The sequence below is a fragment of the Silene latifolia genome, chromosome 1 (assembly GCF_048544455.1).
Source record: "Silene latifolia isolate original U9 population chromosome 1, ASM4854445v1, whole genome shotgun sequence".
NCBI lineage: Eukaryota > Viridiplantae > Streptophyta > Magnoliopsida > Caryophyllales > Caryophyllaceae > Silene > Silene latifolia.
In genome coordinates, this window is record NC_133526.1 from 83,442,028 (window position 1) to 83,457,533 (window position 15,506).

The 15,506-nt window shown below is 36.8% G+C and overlaps 2 protein-coding genes across 2 annotated transcripts; one reads left to right on the forward strand and one right to left on the reverse strand.

Moving 5' to 3' along the window:
* Positions 1-5,489: 5,489 nt before the first annotated feature.
* LOC141607264 (indole-3-acetic acid-induced protein ARG7-like) lies at positions 5,490-6,191 on the forward strand. The gene has a single exon (XM_074426623.1). The coding sequence runs from the start codon at positions 5,557-5,559 to the stop codon at positions 5,911-5,913; it is 357 nt and encodes a 118-aa protein (XP_074282724.1). The 5' UTR covers positions 5,490-5,556; the 3' UTR covers positions 5,914-6,191.
* Positions 6,192-6,360: 169 nt separating this feature from the next.
* LOC141607258 (uncharacterized) lies at positions 6,361-14,878 on the reverse strand. The gene is made up of 10 exons (XM_074426617.1): positions 14,564-14,878; positions 13,063-13,215; positions 12,453-12,668; positions 12,168-12,350; positions 11,683-11,904; positions 10,727-10,843; positions 10,464-10,607; positions 9,501-9,602; positions 7,671-7,739; positions 6,361-6,956 (listed from the first exon to the last, which is right to left on the reverse strand). The coding sequence occupies exons 1-10, from the start codon at positions 14,780-14,782 to the stop codon at positions 6,723-6,725; spliced, it is 1,659 nt and encodes a 552-aa protein (XP_074282718.1). The 5' UTR covers positions 14,783-14,878; the 3' UTR covers positions 6,361-6,722.
* Positions 14,879-15,506: the final 628 nt, after the last annotated feature.

Sequence of the window (15,506 nt, forward strand, 5' to 3'; positions counted from 1 at the left end):
CGTTATTAGTCCAGCCCAAGTCTGTATTTAAACACCTCCAAATTCAGGCAACATTAGTTTAAAAACGGTACCGTTGAGGTTTGACACTTTGCACGAAATGCCCAATTATTTTGGACCAGTAAACTTCAAATGGCCCTAAGTCGTGTTTACGAGCTCCGTAAATGACTTTTTTTTTTTTTTTTTGAAATCGTTCATCCCTCCAAAAACTACGATTTGAAAAAGAATATTTGTTGAGTTTGGAACTCGTGACCAAGTGATATGGTCACTCAAAGTTTGTTCCGTAAAAAAAGCTTTGGCATATAAAACTTTAAAACTTCTAGCCACGGGATCCATATACGACTAATTTTTTTTTTTTTCAAATCGTTCTTGGAAAGATGAACGATTTGAAAAAAAAATGTCATTTACGGAGCTTGTAAACACGAGTTAGGGCTATTTGAAGTTTTTTGATATAAAAAATTGGGTATTTTATACAAAGTGTCAAATCTTATGATAATACCGCGTGAATTTTCCGATTTAAAAAAGTTGAGACAACAAGTATCTGTATTTTCTCCTGCCAACCAAGCAAAGGAATGGAAGTAAGGGAATTAAGGAAGCATGGGAGAAGATTATGGCAAGTTGTAGAAACCGTTGAGCTTATTTATAATTTAAGGCTCCACTCTTGAAGTCGAACCCTAGATAATAATAACGTACGTGTGAGTGCTTACATTTTTGTGTATTAAAACAAAGTTTCGGCTTGCACGTGGTGAAGGTCCAATATTAATATCAACATTAACAAAATTAGAAGTCTTTCACATCAAATTACACCAAAATACGACGTACCATGAGGAATGTCTTTGATTGATGCATATGCTAATTATGTTCACGTATTTTTGGTTGTTATGAATAGGATATTTATTTAGTACTAATAAGTCATACTCAAATAGTCAAATGTTACTTCCTATGTGTCGAAGCTCGGGTCATGATATTTGGTTTTGTATAGTTTTATAAGTGTTTAGAAAACGTATTATATAGTCGCAGATTGAGCAGGCAAGACGGGCGGCCTGAGCTCAGCTCGATACAAGCAAGGTGAATAGTGCATTCTCTCCTTGAAAGAAGAGAGCGCTTTATAATCCGCCAAAGTCCTGGACCGTGACACTAAGCTTGATCATGGATTATTCGTTCGAACATCATACGTAATGCTACGGATGCTAAAACATAAAATCTGTGTACGTAGGCGTATGTAGATACACACCTAACTGCAATTCTTGTAGAAGATATTTTAAATTGGGTATCGAAGATATTAATCACCGATTATATTAGACAACGGACTAGTTTGGACCAGTCTAATTTCCGACCAAAACGATAAACATAAGTCATGTTTGGTTTTAACATAGTCGCTTTCATGTTTGCAAGGGTGAAGACATTGCAAAGACAAGCAAGAAAACCATCGTTTTCGGATAGTTACGTAGGGTGAGAAGTCGAAGTAGTCCATTAAAGTTGAAATCATAATAAATAGAGAGAAAGAAGCAGATAAAATGCAGGCCAACTGTGTAAATCCCCCATTCCCTTGATTTCAGCCGAACTGTGTTAACATTGCAAGACTCGAAAGTGAGCCACATCACAGGTTCCTGAATTGTTCTGTTGGCATATTACTGTTCCAGTCGATCAGGCCCCGTTGAAATGAACCTCAACCTCCCAATCTCCATCACTTATCTTCTTAATTCCCGTTGTGGTCCTTTCTGCTATCATATCAAGTAACAATATAACATGTTGGATCAGGTTTCGACTTCAACCAGCAGGGACGACATTTCGTCTTGGCATCCAGTACAGGGGCCTAGCTCGGTGGAGTCAGTGGCTTCACTAGTCTCAAAATCAAACTGAATTGTCGTTACTAGCTAGCCTTCGCACTTCGGTCATATCCGTGAATGTTATTATAAAACCTGCAAAGTAACCATAACATGCTGAAAATATAATCATGAGGCGAACTGATTACCCTAATTCAAGTGAAACTAATAAGACAGTAAGGACCTAAACTCGATTATGTAATCGGTTCCGCGGATAAAATTGGAAGAGAAAAGGTCAGACAACAACCGATCACGTATTTTCAACAATTTATGAACAGCCGTGGATTCCATCTTGTCCAAAAAGGAAAAAAATTGAAAGCCCTCACGTAATTCTAATTTGTTAATTCTTAAACTAGTGTAGACGTATTTATAGAGTTCTACCAGTAGTTTTAGTACATTAGTTATAGATTATAAATTAACAATTTATTTTTTTTGTAACGTTTCTCATTATTTTATTTGATTTGAGAAAATAAATTAAAACAACCAAATTAATCAAGAGATTTATGTAGTGACATGAAATGTGTATTTTACGCGAAATTAGTGATATTATTTTATACTCCAACTTTTTTATATCTTCTCATTTATCAAAATGTCTTTTATTTCACAAAATATCATTTTCAAGCAAAAAAAAGTTGTATATGTGTGTCGAAAAGAGCGGTCAAAATATTGTTTAGGAGATCAAGAGAAAATAAATGTGAAGACTACAAATGGAAGGAATATTTTTTTTAATAACATAGTATATTTTAACTATGACTTATTTTACAAAGTTGACGAAATTTTTATCGCAAAACCTAGAAACAAATCCTCTATACGACAAATCTTTGTAGATAGGAAATTATATCAACATAGAAAAGGTGTATTTAGGCGGAAAAATGTAAAGTTTTTCCTATTCATTTAAATAGGGGATGGATTAAAACCTGATAAATGAGAGCATCCACAATGGTAAGCAACAACCCTAGTAGCTTAATTCTCCACATCACATTTTTAAGCTAGAACACTTTTAAGCTACAAACTTCCCCAATGGTTAAACTATAAGAGTTATTGCTTAAATTGACTTATATACATTTATTTAATTGGCACATATCTCTTTGTGGGTCCATTTGAGCTACTAGCTCCATGGAGCTTGTTGCTCAAACTAAGCTAGTTCATGTGAAGCTCTCCAATGGTTGAGCAACTAGCTTGAAACTTTTAGAATTTGCAAGCAAGTCCTTTTGTTCAACCATTGGAGATGCTCTGAGACAAAAGCAAAATGTCTGGAAACTTGCAAAAATTCTATCACATCTATCCAAGTAAAGTGAACAATTTAGCTTGTTTTAAATTAAGACGGATATGTCGGTCTTAACAGCAACCAAACAACAAACAGTTGATAAGTTGAACATCTTTACAAATTGAGTTGCTGGGACAATGGACATGTATAACGAACTGGAGAAAAATAAATGTTTGGGTGATGATATAGTAGCTGGAAAACAAGAATATGGGCATAGCACTTACCCCAAGAAGATGAAACAAATCAATAATAATTTGCACATACTCACCCCCTTGCTTCATAATTTATACATACACTATAATCTTATCTTTTTTTATATCTTCTACCTTTTGTGGGGTATATATTGTAGACCCCCCAAAAGATCATGCACATGCTTCCTCTTGAGTACGTACGTACGATTTTCGTATCAATTTATTTATTTATCTACCCTCTTTCTTATAATAATGCTTTGCTAAATAATTATGTCGTTGAATGTTTCGCCTTTTTCATTTGCCAAAATACGGAATATATATTTAATAATCAACTAGTAGCGAAATCAGAATTTTAACTCAGTGGGAGCAAAAAAATTCAGCAGAGAGCACTGGCGGATCCAGGGAAGGGCTAGTAGGGACGCTCGACCCTGCTAAACAATTAGAAATTTACTTATACTATTCCTCGTTTGCTCCCCAACTGAAAATTTCCTTCCCTACTAAGTTAAAATGATGGTTTCGCCAGTAGCCGGGAGGAACGGGTAAATTTTAACCGAAAAAAGTTTGGAAATTTTAATTAATTTTTTTGAAATTGTTATAGTCCAGCAAAGGCGGGCACACCTCAGGTCCTCCTCTTGTATATTTTATGTGATATTATATGAAAAATATGCTTATAGAGAATGGATTTGTATGTTGTCACACTTTGTATTATTGTGCTACCTAATGAATGATTAGTGGAGAATCAATGGTATAAGGATGAAGACATTCCATGTAATCCAATTACAGATCATGTGTATAATGCACGAGTGCTGATAAAGATATCTGTTATGATAGATTTTAGACATCATAACAACAAACAAATATGGAAACAACTGGCTTTGTCTATAATTAATCAATTTGGACTTATGATCACAACAACTAATCCTAATTCGAGTTGAAATTAGAAAGTTGAAACCAAACTTGACCCAATTAGAAATGATACAAAATAATGACTAGTAACCCCATTAGACAGCAATGACTCAAAATGATCTGATCAAAACCTAATTAATCAACATGTGAGCGTCACACATAAATAAGCCGACTCATAATGACTTAATTACAACTCATGCTTAACGGCCCAACTCTCGATGTACGTGACTCGTTTGCCATGAAGACCAAAAATCGCCATATGTCCAAAGTCTAAAAAACTAGTTCAATGGCTGCCTCACCGGTCACCATGTGTAGACATTTTCACCAAGGCATAGTGTGATTATATTTTCCGCATGCTGGGTATTCGTGATCTTCATGCTCCAGCTTGTGGGGTATTAGGAAATCAGATTTACTTTGCCTAACTTAACAATATGGAAGACATACTGCCACTGGGTAAATGGCTAATGCTACTCGAGTTTGTGAGAGGGTGAAGAGTAAAACACTTTCCACATTTAGCTTATATCAACAGTGGCATTAGTCGAAAAAACAGTGAGATTAGAGCCTCCCCTAACATATTGGATTGGTCATTGGTCCTAAGATTATGGTCATAATGGAGAAAATGGTGACCTTACTTTTACCATAACAAACACAAACAGGTAGGAGTATGTTTCACAATGCTGGCATAAATTGCTCAAAATAACTAATTAGTTCCAAATCACCAACTTACCTAATAAATGACAAATTACAAAAAACATTATCTGGAATGACCGTCAAGCCTAAATTGATATGTGCTCCCACTTGATAACCACAACACCACCCAAACGGATTCAATCATACCGAGCTTGTCACCAAACTAAAAGAGTTGCTCTCCCTTAAAACGATCCATTTTGGACTGAAATTATAAGACCAGATTTTGTGACCATTTTACAGCTAAATGTGACTACTATTGGAAGCTGTAACACTGACTATACCATTATGATTACATTTAACCATAAAATGGTTACAAAATCTCGTTTTATTGTTTCAGAACTTCCAATAAAAGTATTTAAAATTGAGAATATACATAGGCCCACAATGCCAGGGTGTAACACCAAGAACAGCAATTCCATCTGATCCGTACTTTAGTACTGTAAAAATACGAATCTAAAGTACTTAACCTCTCATCCCTCAAACTTACTTTATTAAGCGCAAATGGCTCACTCAACTCATCATTTGGGTCCTCTTTTTGTGACATTAAATGTCCTAAAGCTGGCACTATTCAATCTCCCTACTATATATATACTGCAACCCATCTTTCTTTATTCATTCATTCATTCATCGAAAAAAAAAAAAAAAAACATTTTAGCTTAGTACGAGAACACGAAAAAGAATGATGAAGTCTAAGTTCATCCAAGCATCCCTAAACAAGTTCCGGAAAGTGGGAAGCAATGTCATCAACTCATCCCAAGGTCCGTGTGAGTCGTGTTGTGAATGGTGTTTTTGGCCGTCCTCTGGGGTTGAAGCTGAGAGGTTCATCCCGAAGGATGTGCCCAAGGGTCATATGGTAATATACGTAGGCCATGATCAAATGAGGTATGTCGTCAAAATTACATTGCTCAAGCACCCTTTGTTTAGAGCGCTGCTAGACCAGGCAAGGGATCAGCATGACGATTCCATTACACATCCTAAGCTCTGGATCCCGTGTGACGAGGCTGTGTTTCTTCATGTCCTTCGATGTGTGCAGTAGTAGCTTAGTTAGCTGTATGTATTCTCAAGTCATAAACTACCCTCCTCACAGGTAATGTGGGTGTTTTTTTTTGTTAAGAGGGCCATTGGAAAACCGAGTCCTTTTTTTTGCATGAGGAAAATATTCTTCTCAACATATTATTCTTCCTCCCGTACTCTTTCTATCTGATAACTTCTAAGTTCTACCTATAAGAGGGTCTCATAAGAGATTATTTCGTGTAAAAACTAGTTCCGTGTAAAAACTGTACCTATTCTTGCTCTATATATTAAGTTGATATCTTTGCCACAGTGGATGATACAGAGTACTAGTTATCGGGTCAGTCCTAATCCCAGAAATGGTTCATTGCACCTTAAATTCGAACGACACCTATCAAAATGTGGTCAAGTAACCTATACATGTTTACAAAAAAAATAAAAATGAAAAGATAAAAAAGGGGGTGCAGAAATTTCAAAATCCCTCGAAAAAGTAGGTAAAGATAATTACCATGAAAATTGCATGCAAAATTTCACAACAAAAATCATGAAGCTCCAGCTTCATTGGAATTTCAAATCATTTTAAGCAAAATTATAGTGACGACGACATTACACCTATACCGCAATGGACGGTCAGATGCATGGAATCCTCCCCAACATGGAGAGATTTCCTGATGACCCATTATGAAAATTGCATCTAATGACAGCTACAAAAGGCATACTTAGTAGTTAATCGGATTCACCTGGTTGAAGCAGGATATTATGATCTTAGGATAAAATTGCAGCAACTCATCATGAGAACTGAACTCAAGCGAGATCTCTTTAACCCAAATCTGTCTAAACCCCTCGAAATCCATTCACTAAATTCAACGTTGTGTCAATAGTCCTCGCCAATTCTGAAGCAGCTCCAATATACGTATGTGGGGTCAGCTTCAAGAGATTAGCCTTAGCTTCCTGAGGCAAATCCAATCCTTGAATAAATACTCTCATGCTTTCTTCTGTAACTGCTCTTCCCCTGGTCAACTCCTTCAACTTTTCATACGGCTCTGGGACACCGTATCTTCGCATGACCTGATGGTTATGATTAACAGTTTAACACCATAATTACAGTTTGATCTAGTTATGACAGGAGAGGGGGGGAAAAAGACAAGAAAGCAACATGATTTAGCAAGATTTACGCAGATAAATGAAAATGATGGGAAAATGGTTTAAAGCATGCTAGTAATTATCTGATCTTGTCTGTATACTTTCAGATTAAGATACAAGAGAATTTAATTTACTGAGACAAAATCATGTTAAACAGAACATATCATAATAATATAGCAATCTCTTGTAGTCTTGTAAGACCTTTCTATACAACGATGAGTTAAAAGTGCGAGATTTCACATATAAACAGCAAGACATTTTGAAAGGCCAAGCCTTTGAACCTCATTAATTTTATATTAAAACTTAGAACCGATGCAAGTTTTTGTGATCGTTCTATTAGTTCTGTGTTTTGACAGTCAAAATCAAATAGCAGGCTGCAATTTTCAGGAGTTTTGATATTCATTTGCGCATGTTTAATTCCAAACAAGATTTTAATATTAAACCTTAACAGAGCTAATTTATCCTGTTAATGTATAATTCAGAGGTTAAATGAGATAAGATCTCAAAACAACCAACTTACTTTTACTTCAAAGAGATATAACAAATTGAATATCAATAAAACACATCTAAGTAAGGATAAGCATTCCTCATTAAAAGTTCCTTTTAAAAGAATACGTGGAGAACAACAGTGAGACATACTGTTTGTATAGGTTCAGCGAGCACTTCCCACGACTGGTTCAAGTCTTCATCTAATCTAGTTTGGTTGACCTGCATGTTCAAATAAAATCAGATGAAATGTAAGACGTAGATGAACAGACAAAAGGGAAAGCAATGGCAATATGGGGTGAGCAAAACTGTTTCAACCTTTTCCGCAATGTAAGGCTCCGTTTGGTACGACACTTCAGGCAGCTTATTTGACCAAAGTAGCTTATTTGACCAAAATTTCAGCTACCTGATTTTTTTGCAAGCGTTTGGCAAGTAGCTTATTTGGTCAAATAAGGTACCTGAAATGAAATGCTACCTCAGGTAACATTTGAGAAATCAGGTCCCTGAAATGACTTATTTTCCATTTTGTACCCCTTTATTCTATAATATTAAATAATTTTCATATCCTTTTACGTCATTTTACCAAAATGAGATACCTTTTCAGCTAGTTTGCCAAACACATTTTTATATAATCAGTTACCTTATCAGGTCCTTATTTTCAGCTACCTTATCAGTTACCTTTTCAGGTTTCAGTTAGCATTTCAGTTTTCAGCTACCTTTTCAGGTTTCAGCTACCTTTTCAGGTAGTTTTTTGCCAAACAAAGCCTAAGTCTTACCCTTCTGATGGGATTTTAGCATATAGGACATAGGGTCTCTTCAAAGAATTTTACAAAATTAAGCACTATAATACATTAAAAACAAATAGAGTTTGCTATGTTCAAAACAGACTTCAAGTAATAGCCGAATACCTAACATAATATTCGTGACAACTAGCCAAGCTCTATACCAACTCCAAATATCAAGTTTTTCTAGTGCACTTTGGCCTCACGCCGCACCGTGGAAAACTTCTCATGAGGTCTCCAACACTAAGACTACTTTTCAAGAGTGGGATTCTTATAACATGGGCATCCGAAAGAGGTGCACTTTTTTGGCATGAGTAGTATTATCAATCCCTTCAAGCACCCAAAGCGTATCCACAATAAGTAAGAGTATTACACCGTAGGGGCCGTTTGGTTGGAGGGTCTTGGCTAAGGGAAAGAGAATAATACCTTATGTTTACCTTAGTTGGTGTTTGATTGACGCTTTTTTTTCTTACCCTTTACCCAATTTTCAGTTTAGGTTTACCCCTTACTCCTCAAGCGACATCCCTCCGCTGCCACTGACGACCTTACCTCACCAACCCCCACCCGGAAAGCCATCATGCACCACCTCCTAAACCATCATCCCTCACTCCAACAACCTCTCCAGTCTCCACCACGAAGACAACCAAACCCGTGTCAAAATCAGGCCACTCGAGAAAGTCCAAAGCTAATAGTGAAATTGGTGTTTGAAGGTGATGAGCAAGTTGGTCCGAATGTCGTGATTGGTGGCTGAAGATGATGAGTAAGGTGGTGTGAATTGGAGACGAAAATGTAACTGACGGTTGAAAAAGTGCAAAGGTGGTGCAGAAGTGGTTGATGGTGATGGTCATGATACTTTTGGCAGAGGTGGGAGGCGTTGTGGTGGAGTGAAGGTTGTTTTTACTTTTTATGTGGGGGAAAGTTTATTTTGCTGACTGAGAAGTGGCTAAGCTAGTGGTAGTCATACTATCTCTTATGGCATCATTTTTCACAAAAAAAAAAAACATGCAACATTACTGAGTACGCCTGGTCACCTATCTCTTCCCAGAAAAAGTAACAAGCTGTATGGTTAATATTTATGGGTAATACAGATATCATCGACAGTGTAGAAACGTTGAACCTCCTGATCCTTGTTTCTTGCACTGAAATTAGCTAAATATGGAAAAACAATGAATATTTCTATAATCAATCTGAACTAACTAACCTGAAGTTTTCCAATACCCTGCAAAGTGCTTCTATATGCTAAGAGAGAGTGCCCTAGTCCTTCACCCATGGTCCTCAAAACTGTTGAATCAGTCAAGTCTCGCTGCATAAACAATTCAGAGAAGCAATCATCAGTGAATTATAGTTCTTAAAACCTCACACTTTATCTTCAAACCGCACAAGTCTAATCCAAACCTTATGCTTAGACAGTTGTATACAAGTTTTTGTGTATTATAGACTTGATTTTGAAAACCATGAAAAGCTTCAAGGTGAAGAGGGCCCTTGGCGACTAGGTGCAAGGTGCACGCCTTATACACACGTGAGACACTATATTTGCAAACAAATTTGTATTTTTTTTTTAAAAAGCACAACATTAACATTTTTGGATTTTAAAGAGGGCAAACATGTAAAAGAGTACGAAAGGGTAAATGTGGCAAAAAGAATGGCAATATGGCATCATAAATGAACAAGAAGAATAAATTTGATGACATAGTAGTGCGCCTTATTAGCTATGCCTTATCTACTAGGTGCACATAAGGCGCTCTGAGGCCTTTTGGCTAGAGCGTTACTGAGCTTTGGGCTTAAGCACAGTAGCACACTGCAAACCATTGCCCACTTTTTTAAAATAAAGACCAGCGACATGTGGATTGATATCCAGTACAAGGCACAACTCAGGTAAAACTATCTACATCCAATATGACACAACCAGCACAAACACCAAGACAGTAGCAACATAAGGAATTCAACCCGGTGGAGAAACAATTAAGATCACGAGGCTTGACAAAATTAAACTCAAAGTCAAAGAGAGTTTCAGCCTTTGGGCTACTACTATTATTATCAGTAGCAGAAGACACAGCAGCAAACTAACACTAAGAGAATGAATTTAAAAATAAATAAAAATTAATAGAGCCAGGAAGAGATGATCCCCTCTTTGAATCTAGCAAACAATAATAAAAGGAATCACCTGCCATCGCGAAATAGGCAGCTTCATGCTTAAATAAGATAAGCCTGCATTAGCCTTTCCGAGATTGCCTTCACTGTTTTCAAAATCAATAGGGTTGACCTTGTGAGGCATTGTAGAGGATCCAATTTCTCCAGCCTTGGTTATCTACGGATTACAAAATCATGAAATGTTTAATACAAGGGTGAAATGAAATTGTTAGAAGTTATAACCAATTATCTGAACAAACTTCTAGAACGCTATTTATGACTGGTGGAACAATGTACCTGCTTGAAGTAACCCAGAGAGATATAACCCCATATGTCCCTATCAAAATCCGTCAAAATATTGTTGAATTGGATAACTGAATGGAACAGACTAGCCATGTAGTCATGAGGTTCAATCTGCAAAAGAGTTCCACAAATAAACCAGATGGATAAAAAAAAAAAAAAAACTTGAAGAGAGGAACATACAAAAGAAAACTTCCAAAAAATTTACTCCGACAGGGCAGCAACTAAATAACAAACAGAAGCTAGCCCAGCCTAAGGATAAGAAACCAAAAACTCACCGGCATCACAGTTCATGCATAAAGGCTAATACAGTTCACTGCGGAAAATCATCTCTCCCCTCCCCAACCTATGTTACTCCAACACTTCACTTTGGTCACGTCATGTGCCGCGTGTCCGACACGACACGACACTTTGTTTTAGACTAAAAAATTAAAAAGCACGGAAAATAACTGTATACAACACTCCGATATGTGTCGGACAAGCCACTTCTTAGACGTGACAGAGTAACATAGCCCCCATCTCACTCTCACACTCCGTAATCTCTTTAATGGAGGAATGGTGGATTTGGTTATCCGTTATCGTCTCCTCGTTAAAGCCATAATAACAGGACATTCAAATTATGGCCATGCAACCAACAATGACAACTAAAAGCCAAACAGACACAATGAGAGGCTAAATTTCCAATAAGCAAATACTCCCTCCGTCCCGGTCAATTGTTGTCCTTTGGTTTTGGCACAAAGACCAAGGAAAGAGGAGGGGGCCAATTATAAGATGACAAGTGGACCAAATTGCGTGTGAAAGATTAAATTGCTCATCAAATGCAATCCTAAAATAGAAAGGACAACAATTGACTCAGACACCCCAAAAGAATAGGGCAACAAATGACTGGGACGGAGGGAGTAATATTGTAAAGAAGAGTGACAATAAAGACTAAAGAGAAAAGTGTGACATACCTGAGTCACATACGGATTGAAAGTTAATCCCAATGATTGCACGAAATCTTCTGCAATCTTAGGCCAATTGATCTCGGGATATGCAACTAGATGAGCATTATAGTTTCCCACTGCACCACCAAACTTTCCCAACAACTCGATCCGAGAAACTTTCTGCCTTTCTCTACTTAGCCTGGCTGCAAATATGGCCATCTCCTTCCCCAAGGTGGTTGGCGAAGCTGGCTAATCCCAGATAGCAAAAGAAAATTTTGAGTAATTGACTGAGACATCACCTTTTTCCTCATATTATCAACTTCCCCAGTCCCAGAACACAAAACCCCGAAAAGATTTAATTATAAATGGCCATCTAGGGCAAAATTATTATGTACGACCTTATCTATGGTTCAACTGCTGAAGGTATTCAAGCAAAAAAATGCCAGAGATCCAATAACATTAAATAAAATAGTCCTTGATAAAAAAGTTGAAAAGTTTACTGTGCCTAGTACCTGACCGTGAGTGCGGGAAAGCATCGGAATATGTGCATAATCCTTGGCCATAGTGCACATTGCTCCAATAACCTCATCCATGACAGGAAATAGAACTTTGTTCAATGCTTCTTTGAGCATCAGTGCATGAGCAAGATTATTGATATCCTCAGATGTGCAAGCAAAATGGAAAAACTCCAACACCTGCCATGATGAGGAAGTAAGAGGGCAGTAATGAAATATTCCAGGATTATCTAATAAAGCTTGATAAGAAACTATCAAAGGGGATATTATCGAAGTATAAACCTTTGAGATCTCTGGATGAGAGAGGCACTTCTCCTTTAGAAAGTACTCCACTGCTTTAACATCGTGGTTAGTCACTTTTTCAATTTTCTTCACTTCTAAAGCATCAGCAACATCGAATTGATCAATTAAGCCTTGCATAAATTGATGTGTTTCGTCACTAAAGCTTGGCACTTCGGTTATTTCTGGTATGCGTGATAGCATCAGCAACCATTGTATCTGAAGACAAATTGCTAACATGAAGGGATCACAAGGTTTCAGACATACAAACTCATGGTACCCGCAAATCGGAATTGGTTAATTTTGCTTTCTTGACATCAGGTTCTCTAATTTTTGAACAAGAACACACACGGGTTTCGAAATTTCAAAACTCTGCTTCAGTTACGGTTACTTGTTTGTTAGGATAGACAGAAATATATGGCCAATTTCGGTGTGGATGGATTTCCTACCCAGGTTATGAGTATCATCGCTAAATGACTTTTACTATTACACGTGAATAGCAATGAAATTCTGTTTCTATGGTGATATTCTGCTTTCCAGTTACAATAATAAACAAACAGCATAAATTCATCTCTAATTCATACAAGTACAAAGAAGATATGGGAAAGCTAACCTCAACAAGAACTCGGTATCGAATTAGGCCATATTCACTCATAAAAGGAGCCAAGTCCTTAACTTTATTCCAATACCGGCCATCCAAGGGTGACAAAGCTGTCAAACTTGAAAGCTCAAACACCCGAACATCTTCATCACCTAATCCCTTCACCTGCAAATCAAATAAATTCATTTCAACTCCTAGACCCCTCTACAAATAAAATACAACTCCGGCATCATTAAGAACTCAAATACTTAAACGTACTGCAAATAATTTATTCCATTGAACTATAATCACAAATTACACAGTAAAACAGCCCTTGATACACATTAGCTACACAATTAACAAATAAATTAAAATAATTAAACCATAATTCTCAAAGAAAATATTGGGCATTCCTGACCCGACTCTTTCAAGGTGGTTCCAAAGCAACTAGCTTTCTAGCTTTCACCCCCATTATCCGCTATGGCGTTACTGGTTGGTCCTACTTCAGGAGATCGTCCTAGTTTCCTTTCCTTATAAACACATATAACTGCAAACTTTATATGGCCTTTTAGTCAAAAACAAACTCCTAAATGGCACAGCGTCACACCGTACATTTCCAGCACCATTCAAAACCCAACTAACTCCCTAGGGTAGTGTTTGGATACCCGGAATTGATTTCATTTTCATGATTTCAATTGTAGAAATCAAAATGTTTGAATTAAATTCCAAATCCAATTCCAAAAATTCGTTTGGAGATCACATGGAATTCGATTCCGGATTTCAATCTCCCATTGGCGTTTGGGAACTCATGGAATTGGAATTGGAATTGGGTGGGTCACGTATGGGTCGAAGTCACCAAATTTTTTTTTTTGAGTTTTTTATTAGGAAAAAATAAATCTTGTGACGGAAAATATTTGCGATTAAAAAAATCATAAATAAAAAAATTTGCGATGAAACTTGCATCACAAAAAACCCCATCATTTCGGAGAGTTGTGGTAGGAAAAGCCGGAACCTCGAGAGGGTCGCCGGATGGAATTGAAATGACTACTATATGGTAGGAATTTGAGAGTGCCAAATTTTAACTAAGATGGAATTGATAGGGAATTGAGTCCAATTCCAATTCCAAATTCTAGGGGCTCCCAAACGCTTGAATTGTCTCCATTCCGGAATTCAAATCCAATTCTAGGTTCCCAAACACACCATAGAATTACATTTCATCCCACTACAAGAAGTAACAGAAAATTCCAGCAGGGGCGAACTATACTAGTAATGTAACAAGGTAAATTAGGAAAATATTCCGAAATTTTACCAACACAACTTTCAAATATTTCATCATTTACCGGGGCAAGCACCCCTGCTAGCCTCCCTTAGTTACGCCACTGATATCTACATGAATAACCCGTAAACAAGGCACAAACATGAAAAACTACCATTTCAAACCATACATGCCTTAAACTATAACAACAACAGCAAATTTGAAATACCCACTTGAAAAAAACAGGAGAGCAATCAATTAAAACATAAAAGATGATACCTTGGGAGTAAAAATGGTGTCTTTATTGGTACTGTGAACAGCTTTGCAGGAAAATGATTTACTGACAGTAAATGTTGCAGGAAAAGATTGAAGAGAAGGGAATAAATTACCCTTTGAGCAGTTATAAATGTTAATTTTTGAGGGAGTAGAAGGGGTAAAATTGAGTTGGGTATTGGGTAAAACCCTAGTAGTTGAAGAAGAGAATGAAGCTACCTCCATGAATTTGGAACACTTCGGGATGTTGAAAACAGTAGAGACTGAGAGAACTGCAGGAATAATTCAGGTGTATCATGTATGGCAATATGATTTATGTGCCTTTTTTTCTGAGGCCTTTTTTTTTTTGGACTGTAACTTACATACAAAAACAAGGCTTTTTTAGGCCTGAGGTTATGAAGTCTTGGCCCAATAATGACACCACTTTGCTAAGGACTTGGCCTTAGTCACAAACTACTACTACAACAAAAAAGTTTGTTATAAAACCGTCTTATAGTAAAATCTCGACTTTTTTTGATGGAAAATCTTGGTTGGTGTTATATGACAAAATCTTGTTTGGCAAACCTTTTGAAAGTGGTTTTTGGATAAAACTCATTGGCCAAACAAACAAATTTCCAAGAGTTAAAAATAACCGCCAACATTTTCTCCTTAAAAATAGAAGCGTCAATTTGGTGCTTTTAGCTTTGGAAAAGTAATTTTGAAAAAATAAGTTTGAGAAGCAAATGCTCAATTGTAATAAACTAGGTAAAACATGCTCTTAATTTGCAAATGACCTCAATATTAAGTGTCTTCTACAAAAAGTTATGCTCAATTCTAATAAAGTGGTTTTCCAAGATGTTGTGCTTGATCTCTCTGGTCTCTTTAGGACTTTGATCCTTGATGCAAACAACAATATTTGGGTACACCGTCAAAAACAGGGGCAGGATCCTACTTCCTGCTCCGACGATTC